This window comes from Salvelinus namaycush, chromosome 41, assembly GCF_016432855.1.
Source record: "Salvelinus namaycush isolate Seneca chromosome 41, SaNama_1.0, whole genome shotgun sequence".
Lineage (NCBI taxonomy): Eukaryota > Metazoa > Chordata > Actinopteri > Salmoniformes > Salmonidae > Salvelinus > Salvelinus namaycush.
The window spans coordinates 12,050,314-12,070,809 of NC_052347.1; the positions used below are offsets into that span (position 1 = coordinate 12,050,314).

A 20,496-nucleotide genomic window follows, 5' to 3' on the forward strand; every position below is an offset into this window, starting at 1 on the left:
CTGATAACATGTGTCATTAACAGGGCATGAGAGCCTGGTAGTAAATGGGGCACTAATTGTCCCATAGAATGCTTAAATTCAAGCGTCGCCAGTTACTGTATGCACAGATTTTTGCTGCCAAGACGAAATGTGAGAAGGAACTGCCATTTAATAAGAGCTTTATTTGAAATATTACAACATATAAAAACTACATACAATTTATTTTCACTTTCCAAACACGGTTAAAATCACATTTAGAAAATCATAAACATGGAATGGTACTGCAGACTGGCCAGCTCATTTAAAAAATGTGGGCTTCAGGATCTCCGGGGAATTTGATTCTCAGTGGAAAGGGGATTGGAATAGGGCCAGGCACTAGTCCGAGACCTCCATCTTCTCCTGCTTTAGGTTCTCTTCCTGCTTCCCGTTCTCTGATGGAGGAAAATGGCATTCATAGTATGGATACTGATGACATGCTTCCCATCCACATTAATGCCACTATCAGTATTTCATCAAAATGCCTAATGAGCAGCAGTAACTACCACAGAATGCACTTTGAGCAGGCCTAACCTTTCTCGTTCTCCTCCTTGATCCGCTCTAAGACACACTTCTTGATCTCTAGTCCAATGGCTCTGGAGAGTGGTGGAGGAACAGCGTTACCAACCTGAGGGGGGGGGACAAAAACAAAGTGTCACTCCAAGGCATTTTCTAGGAGGGGATTGAATTCCTGATGGAGAACAGAGAGACCAAGTCCAGTACCTGTCTGTGTTTGTCTAGAACGTTTCCAAAGAAGCGGTAGGTATCAGGGAAGCCCTGAGAGCGTGCACACTCTCTCACACTGACCACTCTGTGCTGCTCTGGATGCAGGACTCGACCCTGAAACATGACGGGACATTTAGTACCAAAAGCATCCAACATTGCAGGAGAGAGACCAATACATTTCTGTAGACTAGTATTTACAACAAACTACAACCACTGTACATGCTATTACATGGCTGTGTCCTGAGGTGAAATGGTCCTAGCCATTCATCAATTCTGCTAGAACTGGTACAGTATTAGATTTTACCTGCTTGCCCATGGGCTCAGGGTTGGTAACGGTGGTGCTGAAGAAGCCGTCCCACTCCAGCCTGCCATAGAGGCCGGCCCAGTGGTTGTGGCGGTTCCCCGTGTGAGGCAAACACCAGGGGATCAGAGTGTTGAACTGCCTGTCAGCAGGGTCACAGGGCACCCCTAGAGGACAGGATGGCAATCAGAACATGTCTACAGACAGCATTACAACAACCCCTTGGATTTGCCATCTGACCTAAAAAACTGCGTTAAAAATGAACAGGTTATGAACACGCCAAGCACCCACTGTTTTAGCCAAGAGGCTAAACTGATCAGGTTACTATTGTATTTAAAATGGGGGAAAAATGAAATCCAGTAAGCATTTAATAACATTTGTATGGCCTACATATCCATAAAAAGTGAGTACCTCCTGAACAAGTACAAACGCCCCTCAGTGCTCCAGAGCTGCTGCGGCCATTCTTCTTGTCTGGGTGGGTGTAGCGGAGCTTCTTGGATGAGGTCCCGTCTCTCAGCCGGACCTCCATGTTGGGCAGGTCCCTCCAGTCAGAGCCAGGCGCCAGGGGGATGTGCCTCATACGGGCTGCTACAAGGGCACTCAAGTCCTGGGAACCAAAGAGGGACTTAGTTGGTTTCAGGGAATGCTATTGCCCACCCATCCTCGTGACAGTTCTCATTTAACCAATGTCCAAGCATTACAGGCACAACAAATCTGCTCCTGTAAAAACCAAACAGTTTTTCACTAAGCTGCACTGAGGCCTAATAGCTGACTAAAGCTGCCAAGAGACTCCAAAGACCGAGCCGCAGCTGTACCTTGCAGATGTGGTCTTTGAGGATGGGCTGGTACTGTGTGCCTCTGATCTTCCTCTGGAACCAGGACTGGGGCTCTCCGTTGTAGGAGATCTCCAGAGCAGACGCTCCGTTGCGGATCTCTGGCAGGTCAGACATGGTGTCCCTGACTGTGATGGTCCTGTACACACCGCCATTACCTCTGAAACAGGAAGGAACAATCAGAAACTAGACACAGCATTATCATTCACATCACAAGCCATACAACCACACGCTTTTACATTGACTGGTGGCTGGTTACCGTGTGACGTTGCTGAAATATTTCTTGTCGTCCACCACCACGTTGAGAGAGCATGCCCGGGGAGCGAACACATGCAGGGGCTCTGGGTAGCGAGGAAGCTTCTCCCCAGGCGCAGCCGCCAGGATGATGGCCCTGCGCCGCGTCTGAGCCACGCCGTACTGCCCAGCCTGGGAGGAGTGGACAGCAGAGGTCAGGCTTAAGCATATCCCATATGAATGACTTTCACAATAACTAAAAACATTGCAGACTATTGGATTCATCATTCAGAAACAAACATGCCAGCTTAAGTTCACTAATAACTCACCTGAAGGACTCCGAATGTGCACTGATAGCCCATGCGGACAAGACAGCGGAGAGTCAGTTTCAGGACCATGGAGCTTTTGAAGGAGACAAAGTTCCTCACGTTCTCAAGCAGGAAGAACTTGGGTCTGTAGTAGTCGCAGTAACTATAAGAGGAGACTACACGTTAGGGGAAAGTATATAACTACACAGCAACCACTTAGACTGGAGCTTCTGTACTTGGACAGATCAATAATATACTCATACATATGTTTGTATGGAAATGTGCAAATCTGTTTAACTGACCTGAGATAAGACACCACCAGAGAGTTTTTGAATTTGGAGTAGGTTCTGGAGTTGAAGCGGTTCATGCCGCTGAAGCCTTGACAGGGAGGGCCTCCACACAGCATCTCCACGTCTCCCTTCTGGGGCAGCCGCTGGCCCAGGGAGTTTGTCTTCTCTCCAGACATCACCAGCTTTAGCAGCACATTGCAGTCCTCTGTAAACACTGTGGTGCCCGGGTTGTTCAGTCTGAAGGCCTGGGCTGCTGGGTCCCACATCTCAATGGCCCACAGAGTCTCAGCAATACCTGACAGGTAGGAGCAACAACAAATTGCAGTCACTATGTGGCCTGACTAACACTTAACTCTTGTAAGAAATTCTACCTGTATATTAAAAAAGTTCCCGTGGTCACCCACAACTTAAACATTTCCCAAGCTGTTGAAGTGAAGAAACTACTAACCAGCTTGGTGGAAGCCTTCAGAGAGCCCACCGCAGCCAGAGAACACGTCCAGGGTACGCAGCTTGGGCACCTTGGGGTCCTGAGGCTCCTGGTCTGGAGGCTCCTGAGCAGAAGACGACTTCCCTTTGCCTTTACCTGGAGGGCAGGGGGTTTGGAGCCACAGTTACAACAGTAGTCAGAGAAGCCTCATGACAAGCCTAAACCTCTAATAGGCAAGAGAACATTTCAAAAGGAGAGAACTATGTGACTGGCAATAAGTAACAGAGGAGAGTAGTTACCTTTGCCCTTCCCTTTCCCCTTGCCCTTGTTGACAGCAGAGCGGGCATGGTTGGGTGGGTCCTCAAAGCTCTTGGACTTGGCATTATAAGCCTTTGGGTGAGAAGGAAACTGATATTACCATCTTGAGCAAACTTCCTCGAATGAGCATCTCAGCTACTTATCATGCAAGATTAATATGGGAAGTTAAAGTTGCTCAATTGCTTCTCATCTAGTCCAGCCTCACCTCAAGGAAGTAGAATCGGTCAGGTCCGCCTGAGGAGAAGTCCTGAACTGTCTCATTCAGGTCCTCTCCGTACTCCACACGACACCGGCCCAGCACCTCAGACATGTTGACTGTCACTTCCTCGTCACTCCAGTACAGCTGGTTGATGTCTGTGTGGTAACCTGCCTTCACCCCCTTGTGAGTGTTCTCAGGCCTGAGAGGGTGAACATTAAGAGTAAAGTAAAACCACAGAAGACAAAGTTATAGACATGCATATATTGGCACCAGTTCAACTCCCCTACAGTGAAGAGATGCATTTTAGGCTGACATTCTCATTGTACAAAAGTTACTAAATTTGGCATGGATCCAAGGGGTCCTTCTTTGCAGTTCTACCATGACATTTGACTTGGGTGCTCACCTGTAGAACTTGTACAAGCGCAGTTTGACTTCAGACACGTCAGCCTTCCCGTTGCTGCGTCTGTGGCAGAAGATCTCCTTGATGCGTCCCACTCTGAAGGGCTCAGGGGCATCCAGGTTGGAGCCCTTGATGTAGTCTGAATGCTTCCTGTAGTACTCTGGGTACAACTCCTCATCCACGTCCTCCTTCCTGTGAGGACGCTTCACTGGACTGGCTGCCTTCACACTGAGCACAAAAGAAAATAATGTTATGGTAAGGGGAGATATATTTTTTCTTAAAAAGCTGATGTTGAATTCGCCAACACTAGGATTTGCCTAGTTGTCCCCAATGGAGACCATGCCTAAGTAAGGCAGTGGTATTGAAACTTTCAGCAGGGACCCCATTTTGCACCAGAATCTCTTGTGATCCACCCCTCCAAATCTAATGACCTTAAACTCAATACATTTAAATTTACATAAAATTACCTTCATAAGATTTATCCCTTAACAGATCTTTCCCAAAAACATTTGTATACTGTCCCATACAATAAAATGTACTCTTAATTTGTTCCCATTATTTGTGTTGTCGCGACCCCACCGCGACTTTGAATATCACTGATGTAAGAGAATCAACAAGGGGCTTTGCATCCTATGAAAAGCATGAACGTGGAAGGTGTTCCACGATGTGCTAGCGGAGCCAGACTAAAATGCCATGGAGTTGCATTCTTTTCCAGAGAATGCATAGAGTTATTTATGCCTTTTATACCAAGGCTATAATTGAACACATTTGCCACTAGAAATGTTTTCAACATCCACTGAAGTAGATAGCAAGTTAACAAGATCACTACATTAGTTGCATTGGTGACTAAACAAACAGACTTGCTAGTTTAGCAAACCAAACCTAGCTTACCAATCAGAAACAAGTATTCAACAATGCCATGTATAAACGTCAGTATTCCTGGATGTTCCACTCACCTGAAGTTGTATGCATCAGGGGGCAGGTAGCAGCTGTCTCCCACCCTGAACTGCTCTCCCTTCAGGCAGGCCAGAGCATATAATGCCTTGGAGTCGTGGTCCTCGTCCTTTATGGGTTCAAACACCCGAGGAGTCTCCTGTTCTTCCCTCTCCTCAGCCCTACTACAGCTGGCACAGAAGCTGAAATACAGGAGACACGGTAACCCAAGACCAACTTATTAATCCTCCTATCAAATGACAAACACTTAAAAGGTTCATAGACATTGCAAAGTAAAATTCAAGGACTTTCAAGCACTGAATTGTAATTTGAAGACCTCAATCTGTATTAAATTGCAGTATAGAAGAAAAACAGCATTACCGCTTGACAAGCCTTTCCAAAGGCACTATACATTGGAATTCAACATTTTGCCATTTGAGATAGGGTATTGTATCATGTTTCTCAAACAAAAAAAACACCCAAAATGTCCCTTTGTATTGCAAGCCAAGGTCAAGACAACCTTTGATGTCAAAATAACCATACATGGTTTTAACTAGAGGTCAACCGATTATTGGAGGACCAAAAAAAGCCGATACCGATTAATCGGACAATTTTTTTAAATTTGTAATAATGACAATTACAACAATACTGAATGAACACGTATTTTAACTTAATATAATACATCAATAAAATCAATCTAGCCTCAAATAAATGAAACCTGTTCAATTTGGTTTGAATAATGCAAAAACCAAGTGTTGGAGAAGGTAAAGTGCAATATGTGCCATGTAAGAAAGCTAACGTTTAAGTTCCTTGCTCAGAACATGAGAACATATGAAAGCTGGTGGTTCCTTTTAACATGAGTCTTCAATATTCCCAGGTAAGAAGTTTTAGGTTGTAGTTATTATAGGAATTATAGGACTATTTCTCTCTATACGATTTTTATTTCATTAACCTTTGACTATTGGATGTTCTTATAGGAACTTTAGTATTGCCAGTGTAACAGTATAGCTTCCATCCCTCTCCTCGCTCCTACCTGGGCTCGAACCAGGAACACAACGACAACAGCCACCCTCGAAGCAGCGTTACCCAAGCAGAGCAAGGGGAACAACTACTCCAAGTCTCAGAGCGAGTGACGTTTGAAACGCTATTAGCGCGCCCCCCGCTAACTAGCTAGCCATTTCACATCGGTTACACCAGCCTAATCTCGGGAGTTGATAGGCTTGAAGTCATAAACAGCGCAATGCTTGAAGCACAACGAAGAGCTGCTGGCAAAACACACGAAAGTGCTGTTTGAATGAATGCTTACGAGCCTGCTGCTGCCTACCACCGCTCATACTGCTCTATCAAATCATAGACTTACTTATAACATAATAACACAGAAATACGAGCCTTAGGTTATTAATATGGTCGAATCCGGACACTATCATCTCGAAAACAAGACGTTTATTCTTTCAGTGAAATATGGAACCGTTCCGTATTTTATCTAACGGGTGGCATCCATAAGTCTAAATATTCCTGTTACATTGCACAACCTTCAATGTTATGTCATAATTACGTAAAATTCTGGCAAATTAGGCGGCCCAAACTGTTGCATATACACTGACTCTGCGTGCAATGAACGCAAGAGAAGTGACACAATTTCACCTGGTTAATATTGCCTGCTAACCTGGATTTATATTTGCTAAATATGCAGGTTTAAAAATATATACTTCTGTGTATTGATTTTAAGAAAGGCATTGATGTTTATGGTTAGGTACACATTGGAGTAACGATACGCACCGCATCGATTATATGCAACGCAGGACACGCTGGATAAACTAGTATTATCGTCAACCATGTGTAGTTAACTAATGATTAATTGATTGATTGTTTTTTTATAAGATAAGTTTAATGCTACCTAGCAACTTATCTTGGCTTACTGCATTCGCGTAACAGGCAGGCTCCTCGTGGAGTGCAATGTAATCAGGTGGTTAGAGCGTTGGACTAGTTAACTGTAAGGTTGCAAGATTGAATCCCCCGAGCTGACAAGGTAAAAATCTGTCGTTCTGCCCCTGAACGAGACAGTTAACCCACCGTTCCTAGGCCGTCATTGAAAATAAGAATGTGTTCTTAACTGACTTGCCTAGTTGAAAACGGCCCTAATTTAAAATCGGCCATTCTGATTAATTGGTCGACCTCTAGTTAACGCAACACCAGTCAATTGAAACTGCAGGAAAGAAAAGAAAGTCTACCACAAACTTATCAGAAATGAAATCATTGGAGCAGAAGAGCTCATTAAAAAACCTTGGCTACAACAAATTTCAAAAGGACTTTAACTTCTTCGGGTTAGAGGGCAGCATTTTCACTTTTGGATAAATAGCATGCCCAAATTCAACTGCCTGCTACTCATCTCCAGAATATAAGATATGTATTTTATTATTAGATTTGGATAGAAAACACTGAAGTTTCTAAAACTGTTTGAATCATGTCTGTGAGTATAACAGAATTTATGTAGCAGGCAAAACCCGAGGACAAACCATTCAGATGTTTTTTTTTGTTGAGGTCACTGTCTTTTCAATGAGTTTTCATTGGGACACCAGACTTCTAAGGGACTTGTTTGCAGTTCCTACCGCTTCCACTGGATGTCACCAGTCTTTGGAAATTGGTTGAGGTTATTCCTTTGTGTAATGAAGAAGTACGGCCATCTTAAATGTGGGTCACTTGAAGTAAATTGTTTGAGGCACATTACCAAAAAAAGTTGTCAGTTTGTTTTCTTTTTGTATTGAACACAGATCATCCCGTCTTCAATTTGATCGATTATTAACTTTTAAAAATACCTAACGTTGTATTACAAAAGTAGTTTGAAATGTTTTGGTAAAGTTTACATGTAACTTTTGATATATTTTGTAGTGACGTTGCACAAGTTGGAAGCTGTGTTTTTCTGGATGAATCGCACCAAATAAATTGACATTTTGGATATATATCGACGGAATTAATCGAACAAAAGGAATATTTGTGATGTTTATGGGACATATTGGAGTGCCAACAAAAGAAGTTCGTCAAAGGTAAGGCATGAATTATATTTTTATTTCTGCGTTTTGTGTTGTGCCTGCAGTGTTGAAATATGCTACTCTTTGTTTACTGTTGTGCTATCATCAGATAATAGCATCTTATGCTTTCGCCGAAAAGCCTTTTTGAAATCTGACATGTTGGCTGGATTCACAACGAGTGTAGCTTTAATTTTGTATCTTACATGTGTGATTTAATGAAAGTTTGATTTTTATATCATTTTATTTGAATATGGCGCTCTGTATTTTCCCTGGCTATTGGCCAGGTGGGACGATTGCGTTAAGAACCACACTGAGGAAATGTCAGCTTTTCAAGGTATTCCAGTACTAGATTTTCAGAGCTCCAAATGTAAGTACTTGACAGCCCTATCAGTGCTTTAAATGTCAATTTTGACTCACTTGTACTTAAAGTCCTCTTGGGGTGTGGAGGTAGGCGGGGTCTCAAAGCGGGCACAGTCTCCTTCATACCACAGCTGGTAGAAGAAATTCTTCCCATTGTCATCGTCAATCACCTTGATGTCCTCTACCATGCCACCCTGAAAACACAGTGGTACGAAATACATCAGTGATGAGGTGCATTGAGTAGTAGCTGTATAGACAATTGGCATGACAATGACTGTAGGAGTTGGAAAGACAGGGTGCACAGATCTGGGCAATAAAGCCAATGAATTCTTACCTCCATGAACCAGCTGTCTGAGGGGGCCTTGTACATGACGTTGACCTTGCCCTCTATGTAGCTCAGCTGCATGTCTTCACAGTCCTCGACCAGGAACAGCTCCAGAGGGTCAGAGGACTCCCCCAGTACAGTATCTGTACCGCGGCAGAACCAGTGGGCATGGAACCACTTCCCATTGTTATCCTCCCACAGGGATGTGATCCTGGAGACCCAAGACAGTCAACACCTGAGCCATACAGAAACCAATAGAAAAGGCTAAGTCAAGATTCTTAAACTGCTATAGAACCTACCTGGCCAGGTAGAGCAGGATTGATGGGTCATCAGAGCTGACAGAAACACAGTCTCCCAACTCCAGCACCTCGTTGTCCATACACGCCTTCATGTAGTACTGCTTCTTCCCCTCAGTCTGAACATAGGAGGGAGAGGAGAGAACCTTTATCCCAAGAGCTGTTTGCATTGCAGCAAGTCAGTCAAATTACATACACATTGTTGATATTACAAGTCTAGTGTATTAAGGGATATTTTGACCAGTTTGAGGTTAAGAACTTCCTACAACACTAAGGAGTACATACTTTGATAGAGTCTCCAACCCAGGTCAGCTTGCCATTGCTCCGCTTCTTAGTCTTGGCCTTGGACACCTTCTTTGAAGGGGCCTTTACAGGCAACAACTCTTCCTCCTCTACATTCTCATCATCCTCAGCCTCCTTTACTGCCAGGTTGGGGCATCTGGTGGGGAAATTACATTGACAAGGGAGCAGATCCCATTAGCCAATGAGTTCAAGCCACCACACCAGTGCTTCTCAATTATTTTCTGTTACGCCCCCCCTAAAAAGTAAACATTTCGCGCCCCCCAACTCTCCACCGCGACTGTAAATAGTATCATTTGTCTATAAAATTGTTATAAGTACACCTCTGCATAACATTGTATCCTTATTAACATTAAAGAAAAAAGGAAATAAATAGATCAACTTACAAAGAATAACTTTATTAACATTGTTTTAGTCAGTAACAGAAAAGACTAAAAGTGCATAAATTTGCCTGAAATTTAAAAAAAAATTAAATCCTTATTTAAACTGTAAACATTTTTTGACCATTTGATACTGAAAAATAAAATTAAATAAATTCAAATTGATCAGCAACATTAATGCAGGAGCACAATATGAAACACTGACTTATAAAACAAAAATGAAAACAATGTACTGATTTTTTTTTAAATCAAAATGAAGAAGTCAGGATTTATGGCTACAATGAGCACGTTTTGCAGAGCACAGCTTTTCGAAGCATGATACTGCAACTCAGCTCCTGCTCAATGTTTAGCTGGGACCTGTACTTGGTCTTCAGTGCAACAACAGCAGAGAAGCCAGTCTCACAAAGATAAGATGTTGCAAAAGGAAGAAGAATGCCCATGGCCCTCTGCCCTAAGAGTGGGTACTGCCTCTCTACACTCAGCCAGAATTCACTCAGTGTCTGTGATGTGAACCTCAGTCTCAATGTGGAGTCAGACGTCATATCAATGAACTGGTCCTCCTCTGCAGAGCTGAAACCAGTTGGAGCATTGAAAGGATCTCACCCAGTCATATTGGGAACTGTTTTCAGGGAAGTACTTTAAAGAATCCCATCAGTGATGAAATATGCTCCTTAATATATGGAATCACTGAGGTGGCATCATAGTCAGTAGTGTCAACAAATTCATGCAGGTTCTTGAATGAATCAGTATTTCCTTCATCAAGTCGCCTGCCCCACATTGCAAGCTTTCGAGTGAAAGAGCTGATCTTGTCTGTGACCTGAGGGAGGTGTTAATCTTTCCCTTGAAGCTGTAGATGTAGTTCATTTAGCTTTCCAAATATGTCACTCAGGTAGGCCAGTTTTGCCAGGAAGTTCTCATCACTACATTTTTCTGCGAGGTCATACTTGTGCTCCTGCTCCGAAAACATTCTTATCTGCTCTCTGAGCTCAAAAACTCTGGACAAGACTTTTCCTCGTGACAGCCACCTTGCTTCACTGTGAAACAGCACAGCTTGATGTTCAGCTCCCATCTCCTCACAGATAGCAGAGAAGACTCTTGTTTTTAGTGGTCTGGTCTTTATAAAATTGACTACACCTACAATGTCAGTCATAACCTCCCTTAATTCAGAGGAAAGGTGCCTTGATGCCAGTGCTTCTCTGTGTATAACACAGTGTGTCCACGCAGCATTAGGTGAGGCCTTCTTGATGAGTGCCCGAAGTCCTTTTCTCATCCCTGCCATGGTCTGTGCACCATCACTGCAAACACCAATGCAGTTCTCCCACTTTAGCCCATTCTCAGTCAGGAAGCAGTCCAGCATTTTGAATAGCTCTTCAGCTGTGGCTCTGTCTCTGACATATTTACAAAAAAGTAGATCCTCACAGGGAGTTTATCACTTATGTACGTTTTGACATGACAAACAAAGTCTGTTGCGGTCAGTTGCTTCATCGAACTGTAAGGCAAAACGTTTGTCTTTATCTACCAGCTGTTCTTTAAGATCGTTAGCAATGTCATTTATACGTCTGGCGACAGTGTCATTGGACAGAGGGATAGTTTTTATTTTTGCAGCACTTGCATCATCCAGCATGACAGAGACCATGTCTAATGCTGCAGGTAGTATCAGCTCCTCTGCTATGGAGTGTTTTTTTGTTGTTGCACTGAGCAATTTGGTACGCCACCATATGATGCTAACAGTGCTCGCTGGTTTACTGGAGTAGCATTCACAAAGCGGGACGATTGTCGGCAACATTCGGCACGTTTTCGCTGAAAAAACTCAAGCGGCTTATCAGCGTGATTGGGGTGTAATGTCTTTAAGTGACGTCTTATTTTATTTGGCTTCATGCTGTCCTCTGCCAACATTTTTAGACACAGTAAACATACCGGTCTTTCCTCGTCTCCCACCGTAGTCACAGTGAAGCCAAGCGCTACATACTCTTCGTCATATTTCCTCGTCTTAGCTTTCGGGAGACTTACGTTTGTCTCAGTCTCTCTCCGACTTTCTTTTCATCCCTGTTAAATATTTTTCCATGGTGTCTCTTAAGGGTTTGTTATCTGCACTTCATATCTCCTGCGCTGTGCTGTGTGCTCTTGTTCGGTGCAAAAAAACCCTACTCCCTGCGGCAAAAAAAAAGCATGTTCCCCATGGTCACACGCACCCCCCCCGGCATCGCTCCGAGCCCCCACCCCACTATTTGAGAAGGACTGCGCCACACCTACAACATAAGTGCCTAATTTGAAATTAAGGGCTCTGAAGATGTTCATTAGCTGGCTAGCGTTGCCCCATCCCCAGTTCCACCCCATAGCCCAGTTCACACTTAGTGGCATTTTTTTTTTTTTTTTATTATTAATAAAAGAGTGGAGTTTAACAGTCTCAGAACTGTTTAGTGTTTTTCCAGAATGAGATCATGGGAAGGAACAGTGTTCTGGAACAAAATGTTATGAGTGTTCAGAAACAGCCATGGCAGGAACCATTTATCTAGGCAACTAAGGGGCACTAAAGATCAGCTAACTTACCTCCTCTTCTGGCAAGCCTGCTTGCTGCGACCACTACCCCCGAACTTGATCATGTCCTTGCAGGCTGAACACTTGCCACAATCTGGAACTAGGCAAACCTGGAGACAGAAGAATGAGAACATGGAGTGTTTTAAACTAGGGCATTTCACATCAAAGCTGCAGGCTAAAGTTACATCTAGACTTGGTTTCCTCTATCATAGTCACTCTTTCACACAAGCTGCCAAACTAACCCTGATTCAGATGACCATCCTACCCATGCTAGAATACAGAGTTGTAATTTACAGATCGGCAGGAAAGGGTGCTCGAGCGGCTAGATGTTCTTTACCATTTGGCCATCAGATTTGCCACCAATGCTCCTTATAGGACACATCACTGCACTCTATACTCTTCTGTAAACTGGTCATCTCTGAAAACCCGTCGCAAGACCCACTGGTTGATATTTATAAAACCCTCTTAGGCCTCACTCCCCCTCTGAGATATCTACTGCAGCCCTCATCCTCCACATACAACACCCGTTCTGCCAGTCACATTCTGTTAAAGGTCCCCAAAGCACACACATCCCTGGGTCGCTCCTCTTTTCAGTTTGCTGCAGCTAGCGACTGGAACGAGCTGCAACAAACACTCAAACTAGACAGTTCTCAATTTCTTTATTCAAAGACTCAATCATGGACACTCTTACTGACAGTTGTGGCTGCTTTGTGTGATGTATTGTTGTCTCTAGCTTCTTGCCCGTTGTGCGGTTGTCTGTGCCCAATAATGTTTGTACCATGCTTTGTGCTGCTACCATGTGTTGCTGCCATGCTGTGTTGTCTTAAGTCTCTTTATGTAGTGTTGTCTCTTGTCGTGATGTGCGGTTTGTCCTATATTTTTAATCCCAGCCCCCGTAGGAGGCCTTTTGGTAGGCCGTCATTGTAAATAATAATTTGTTCTTAACCAACTTGCCTAGTTAAATAAATGCTTAAATTATGAACAGGAGACCAATTAGTTGCATAAGGGTTTAGCTAGTTCGCTTGGCAGAAGGTTTGCACTTATTCAAAGTGCAATTAAATAAGGCTCCTCAAAGTCCTGGCTCAACCTCATTCAGATTGGTACTTGGTAAGTTACCTCACAGACACCGCAGCGCTGCCGTTTGGTTCCTCCATCCTTCTCATTCTGATCAATCTGGTCAGAGAAGAAAGTGTCAAAGATCTTGTAGACCAGCTTGGTGGTAGTCGCTCTAGTGGGCCCTCCTTTGCTGTCCTTCTCAATCTTGGTGGGATGGCGGATGGCCTGTCTTCTAGCAGCTCTCCTATGAAGGGAAAGAAGCAGGTGGTTGGGTGTTGTGCTAATGCAATCAATTATTATAAATGTAGTAATGATGTGTTCAAGCTCTCAACAGCCAAAGCAGCCATGCAGATTTTTTTTTATGACAAACAGCACACATTGGGATGAGCTTTACAGTTCGCCAAATTGCTCTATGACAACACATTTGTTGCAATGCACACCAAACAAGCCAAGGATATTTTCAGACCGAAGGGCTGTAGAATACCTACCAGTACAACAGCATGCTGCATTAGGGAATGTCAAGAGGAGTGTTAAACACCAGGGATCAGAGGGAACAAACAGCAGGGACACAAACATAACCCCCTTATTGTCCCCAACAAAGCAGCATGTGAACATACACAGCTCTGGCGGCTGGACCTTTAACTTTACGGTTTTAACATAAAATGAACCACAGCAAATTAGACTGAAGTGCATCTTCAATCCAGCTATTGACCGACAGTCTGCCATTTTAACTTCATGCTAAGAGAGTTAGGATTCTCTTCCAGCCACACAGCCTAGTGAGAAGCAGACAGCAGGGGGGGGGGGGGGGGGGGGGGGGGTGTGTTGTGCTTATAAACGGCAAGTCTGTTGCAACAACAGACAATACCAGGTCCTATCATTACCTCTTTCCCAGGGTGACCCCAGCCAGCTTGATCAGGTCCCTCATGCAGGGGGTTACGATGATGGGCTGCTCGTCAGAGTCCCCGGCCTCGTCGTAGCTCTCCACCTGCTCCACCACGAACTGGGCGTGGCGCAGCAGCGTGTCCTCTGTGAAGCGGTTGAAGTTCAGCCCAGCAGGAGGCACTGTGGTCTTAGGGGCAAAGAGGAGAGCTGGCGAGTCAAGTCAGTGCTGAAGCTGATGTTGCCATGTGTGAAGATTTGGGCCATGTTCATTAGGCACCAAACAGAAAAATAACTACCTGCACTTCTCCAATAAACTGTAGTTGCAACACTGAACGATCTTAGTAAACGATCTTAGTATTTCACCTCGATCTTGTTGAGGAGGTCCTCATAGCTGACATCAGGGTTCTTCTGCAGGAACTCCACCACCATCTTGCTCATGTAGATCTTCTCCTGCATCACGGCGAAGATGGGGGCGTACTCCTCCCTGGGATCCATCAGGATGTAGTCAGCAAAGGCTGGAGATGGGGAAGAGGTCATGGGTTAGAGGTCAGAGTCATTATATACATCATGAATATAGGCATTAGGCTAATGTTTCAACATTCAATCCACTTAAACCTAAGAAGATCTTGAGATTACCTGTAGTGAATCCAATTAAGGCTTTCTCTCCTCCGTCAAAACCAGTGATCCACCAGGCATTGATGGGACCAAGCTTTTTGGCAGGAACCCCACCTAGAAAAATAGCAGTACAGTAGTTAGCCATAGGTACACCACTCAAGTATATCTTACATAAAATGGTTTAGTAAAGATTGTAAATCAACTACGGTTGAAGGAAAACAAGTATATAAACATTGTTAGTGTGAAAAAGGTCAGGGCCATACCATCCATGCAGGGGTTGTCATCATAGATGGGCTTGACTGCACAGCTGAAGTACAGCTCCACGTTCTTCTCAATGAGCCCAGAGTCAAATGGACACAGGTGGCCACGCTTGTCATAAACACTGCAAAAAAGAACAGTTCACTTTTACCAAGGTGACCGCAAAAAACATGCACTGAAAGGCTGATGCTGTATACAATTTTGAAGGGTCAGCATGAAGGGACCACTCACCAGAAGTTGGTAATCTTGTGCTGGGGTAGTTCTTCGTAGTTCTCAAAGCCGTCTTCGTTTGAGTCAAACAGAGAGAGGCGCTCGTCTGTTAACATTTCTGGCTCATCCAGCTGTAAGTATACAAACAATCAATAAAAGTCATTGTTCTACCAGTCAATCAATGAAACCATGACAACTAGAATAGATCCATATTGTTTTACTCTATAAAATCCTATTTAGTGCAAGTCATCATTCAACAAATATTCAGTTGGCCCTAATGACATGTTAAAATAGCACCGTATCACATTTTCTTTAGTATTACAGCCTCGAGTTTCTCACCGCATTATCAGGATCTCCCTGAAATAACTTGAGGTCCGAGTCATCCAGATACTGCCTGCAGTCTGGACATTTAGGGGGTGGAGTCTGAAAAAGGAGATGAGCATTAGTGACACTGACATGGCAACTCTGCTCCGAAATTATATAACAGCTTGAGCACAGGAATGGGCCTCACCTTAGCTGCAGCCACTGCCTTCATTTTCTCACTAGTGGCGTCTTCTGCAACTGGCCTGAGAAGAGAGGATGGAGACAGTCAATGCAAATTGGCGGAAGGGTGTGGCTAATTGAAAGGGGGTGTTAAAAGGTGAAAGGTCTTACTTATTGTCTGGCTCCACTTTAAAACGCTTCTCTTCCTGCGTCTACAACAGAAAGGACTGATTAGGAGGTGCATTGATTAATAAGAGTAAATCACATGTCTGAGTGACAGGTGCCTCACAATAAGATCACCTCACCTCCTCTTCCTCTGTGTCCGGGTCTACTTTCTCCTTCTCTTCCACCTCTCCATTCATAACCTCTCCATTCACCTCATCAGACTTGCGCTTCTGACTGCAAGAGGAAAGTTTATTCATGAGCAGAATGCATAAGACCGTGAAAGGTTAAGGGAAACAGATGAGTTCCTACTCACACTTTGGAGAACATTGATAAAATGGTCGGTTGTTTCCCGGAGACAGAGTTTCTTGTGACCCTGGAACCAGGAGATTCTGGACAAAAGTAAAGAAACAATGTTTTATTATTTAAGGATTTTATTATTTAAGGATCATGTGCCTCAACACTTAGTCATTTCCCAAAATGTACAGTTCTCTAAGATGTGTTTGGGGTTTTACAAGTTGCTTGGTCAAACAATTAGATGGACATAACAAATCTTTAAGAGCATGAGACATCACAGAAAAGGGATACTGTATAGATTAATCCAGGGAGAAATTGATGTCCCCAACCACTCCTACTCACTCTTGGGCTCAGAGTCTGACTTGTTCTTCCGTCCTCCCTTTCCTTTGGGGGCAGGAGACTTCATGGCATCAGCCTCTTTGGTGTCCATGATTCCCTCTTCATCCTCTTCCTTGTGAGAGTCACCATTTGCGGCAGAGCCATTTGTTTTGCCATTTTTGCAGTTCTGCTCCACAACATCACCGTGTGAGCCATTCTCCACACACAGCTCACGTCCCAATAGGGCTTTCACCTTAGAGAGGTAGCCATCCTGAGGGGAACATGTAGGCCCTGGTCAAAAGCACTGCACTATATATGAAATAAGGTGCAATTTTGGATAAACCCAAAGATTATTTCTATGGAGTGAGTGATGGGCCAGAGTGAGTGCATTTGTTAGAGTGACAGGATGCAGCCACAACTCACCATTGAGATCTCTGAACTCTTCATCTTGGCTTTCAGGCTGCTGAGCTGGTCCTGGGCATCCGCATGCAGGAAGTCCTGCACCAACTTGACCTTTTCTTTGACACGGTCCTATGAGTTAAATAAACTGGTTTAAGACATGCTTTGGAAGGTGCTACCCATCTAAGTTATTTTAAGTGCTTAGCCACAAGCTGTTCACTCGCCTACTGAGAGGAAGACAATCAAGCATGAGGTCTTATACCAACAGGCTCCGAGACAGTTTGTAGCTACAAGTCATCAGAATGCTGAACACGAAGCAGCTCTCCACACACATATGCACTCATCCACACGATTTTATGCCACACACTAAATCATGTACAATGTAAACACTTGCCCCCCAATCCCCAAAACAGATGTAAATATTATACTGTGCATTCTTGTATTATACTTATGCTAAAATGTTTATTCTAGTCTGAGCCATTTACTTTCGCTTGTATCTTATTGTCCAGAAGGAACCTGCAAGTAAACATTTCGTTGGACGATGTATACCATGTGTATCTTGTACATACGACTAATACAACTTCACAAAGGGATGGTCATAATCGGCTTTCTGGACATTAGTCAACGATGAAATAACAGAAAACGTAAATAAGTCTTTAGCATCCGAAACCAAATGTCAAACTTGGTAGATCAGGTCACTCACCTCATCTGAGATCCCATCTTCATCTTTTTCCAACACCTCCAGCCTGTAAACAAACAAAAAAAGTGTTACCCACTTGCTACAATGACCTAAACATAGTCAAATCCAACATATCAGCATGGCACAACTTGTTGACAGGTCGCTGACGCTAAAATGTTAACGCTATCTAGCTAATTAGCTGGACAATTGATTGTGAACCTGACTTGATTTTAAATTCCTATCCTAGCTACTGTACCAAGCATCGAACAAGAAGCCAGCTAGTGTAATGTTATCATGCTGTAAACAGACAATGTAGATAGCTAGCCGTTTTGAGTTGCTAACATTTCACAAATAGTCGATGATAGCTAGCAAGCTAACAATTAGAGCGATAACGCGAACGTTAACATTAGTTAGCCAACTAGGAAATAAAAACATGCATGTATTCAATATTGAAGGGAGAGGCAACAGCTGACATGAGACAAAATGTATTATTTGGCGCCAAATCCATTCCCAAGCACAACGCATCTTTGGTACAGTAAAATAGCTAGACATGGCATAGGAAAACCGTGGAAGATGCTAGCGAGCTATCCAGTTAGCCGAGCCGTTTCAGCGTGGCAAAATTAATTCGCAGTATTGTGCATGGAATGGTGGATCGTGTGATGCGGTGAGAATAAGAATACCACATGCCATGCATGTGTGCTTATTTGACAGGACAAAGGGTGAACTGGATGCAGTGTGCTGCAAGCTAGCTAGCCGAACATGACAGCACTGCAACATTACATTTGCGCTAGCTAGCTTGTAACGTTACCTTTTCCTGACATCCACTGGCAGAGACAAGGAGGTATTGGCTGGCATTTCAAGTGTGAGCGTGATACACTAAAATATAAAACTCGTTTTGATAAAAACAAGAAAAGACAACAAAGAATCGTTAAAACTATGTGCTAAAATCAGAGCTCTCTGAAAAATGTGTGTGGCATCTGTTGTAGGCTAGCTATATGCAGCTCAGGGGTGCGGGCCGTCTTTTCGCGCGGATTTTGGGCTTTACCATTACGTTGATGTATAGGTGAAACGCATGGAGAATATGGGATCAAATTTCATTAATACATGTATCGATTAAGGTTTTGAACAACTTTTACATTGATAGTTTAATTAAATGATACATTAGCATTGGCTGTTTGTTTCATAGTATGTTTTCACCTCTCTATGGAATATTGTAAATTGTTGACACCCCCATTGATTCGCCTACTACTTCGTTCACCAAAATGTACATGATTTTTCGAGGGAAATCGAGGAAAGATAAAAATGCAATCGGATTGCTCGTGATAATGGTTGATTTTTTTTATTTATTACTTATCAGAGAGACATAGCTGGCTTTATAAATGTATTTGTTATGGTGACCTGCTGTACAACTAACGCCTCATGTCCACGAGATGCCGCAAACTCTTTGACATTGAAGTAGTACGAACGCTACGTTAGGGATGCCGCACTAGGTGGTGGTCCGTTCTGTGTACCATGCGTTCAATATTTTCAAAACGCATATGCATCTGGTGGACATGGCGCAACTTGGCAAACGCACACGTGGGGATGGCGGGGGTGTGGTTTGTTTATTTATGGGTCATTTCAGTGGCAACAGAAATGGTATTTGAATTCCATAAGTTTTTATTTGTATCTTGGAATTGATTTTTTTAAAAGTATTTGTAACGCACAAATTTTATTCAGAAATTGAACTTATTTAATGATTTCAAACTGAGTTGAATGAATATTGCATTCAGTTTTAAAATTCAATTGGGTTGGCGCCACCCCTTGGGTTGTGCCGTGGCATCCTTGTCTCAGGATGGTAAGTTGGTGGTTGAAGACATCCCTCTAGTGGTGTGGGGGCTGTGCTTTGGCAAAGTGGGTGGGGTTATATCCTTCCTGTTTGGCCCTGTCCGGGGGTATCATCGGATGGGGCCACAGTGTCTCCTGACCCCTCCTGTCTCAGCCTCCAGTATTTATGCTGCAGTAGTTGCAGTTAGAAAAGCCAAGGCTAGCTTTTTCAAGCAGAAATTTGCTTCCTGCAACACAAACTCAAAAAAGTTCTGGGACACTGTAAAGTCCATGGAGAATAAGAACACCTCCTCCCAGCTTCCAACTGCACTGAAGATAGGAAACACTGTCACCACCGACAAATCCACTATAATTGAGAATTTCAATAAGCATTTTTCTACGGCTGGTCATGCTTTCCACCTGGCTACCCCTACCCCGGTCAACAGCACTGCACCCCCCACAGCAACTCGCCCAAGCCTTCCCCATTTATCTTTCTCCCAAATACAGTCAGCTGATGTTCTGAAAGAGCTGCAAAATCTGGACCCTTACAAATCAGCCGGGCTAGATAATCTGGACCCTTTCTTTCTAAAACTATCTGCTGAAATTGTTGCCACCCCTATTACTAGCCTTTTCAACCTCTCTTTCGTGTCGTCTGAGATTCCCAAAGATTGGAAAGCAGCTGCGGTTGTCCCCCTCTTCAAAGGGGGGGACACTCTTGACCCAAACAGCTACAGACCCATATCTATCCTACCCTGCCTTTCTAAGGTCTTCGAAAGCCAAGTTAACAAACAGATTACCGACCATTTCGAATCCCACCATACCTTCTCCGCTATGCCATCTGGTTTCAGAGCTGGTCATGGGTGCACCTCAGCCACGCTCAAGGTCATAAACGATATCTTAACCGCCATCGATAGGAAACAATACTGTGCAGCCGTATTCATTGACCTGGCCAAGGCTTTTGACTCTGTCAATCACCACATCCTCATCGGCAGACTCGACAGCCTTGGTTTCTCTAATGATTGCCTCGCCTGGTTCACCAACTACTTCTCTGATCGAGTTCAGTGTGTCAAATCGGAGGGTCTGTTGTCCGGGCCTCTGGCAGTCTCTATGGGGGTGCCA

At 43.8% G+C, this 20,496-nt stretch overlaps 1 protein-coding gene across 1 annotated transcript; it reads right to left on the reverse strand.

Annotated features, from left to right (window-relative positions):
* Positions 1-128: 128 nt before the first annotated feature.
* LOC120034394 (DNA (cytosine-5)-methyltransferase 1-like) lies at positions 129-18,572 on the reverse strand. The gene is made up of 34 exons (XM_038980928.1): positions 18,380-18,572; positions 17,596-17,638; positions 16,917-17,024; positions 16,518-16,764; positions 16,195-16,270; positions 16,022-16,115; positions 15,888-15,928; positions 15,745-15,799; positions 15,573-15,656; positions 15,255-15,364; positions 15,029-15,147; positions 14,787-14,879; positions 14,514-14,665; positions 14,150-14,337; positions 13,329-13,512; positions 12,225-12,322; positions 9,280-9,433; positions 8,998-9,113; positions 8,708-8,909; positions 8,431-8,567; positions 5,008-5,187; positions 4,055-4,279; positions 3,658-3,850; positions 3,434-3,524; positions 3,156-3,290; positions 2,720-3,002; positions 2,439-2,580; positions 2,135-2,301; positions 1,858-2,035; positions 1,454-1,649; positions 1,046-1,209; positions 739-855; positions 550-643; positions 129-410 (listed from the first exon to the last, which is right to left on the reverse strand). Exons 1-34 carry the CDS (start codon positions 18,424-18,426, stop codon positions 355-357), a joined length of 4,569 nt encoding a protein of 1,522 aa, XP_038836856.1. The 5' UTR covers positions 18,427-18,572; the 3' UTR covers positions 129-354.
* Positions 18,573-20,496: the final 1,924 nt, after the last annotated feature.

What these genes read in the sequence shown, in the direction of transcription:
- LOC120034394 (XM_038980928.1), bottom strand. Translation starts at nt 18,426, where the DNA reads ATGCCAGCCAATACCTCCTTGTCTCTGCCAGTGGATGTCAGGAAAAG. An exon ending in AGAGTTCAGAGATCTCAATG is followed by an intron (nt 16,765 to 16,916) that starts GTGAGTTGTGGC and finishes TGTTCCCCTCAG; the next exon opens with GATGGCTACCTCTCTAAGGT. An exon ending in CGTTTGTACTTGTTCAGGAG is followed by an intron (nt 1,210 to 1,453) that starts GTACTCACTTTT and finishes CCTGTCCTCTAG; the next exon opens with GGGTGCCCTGTGACCCTGCT.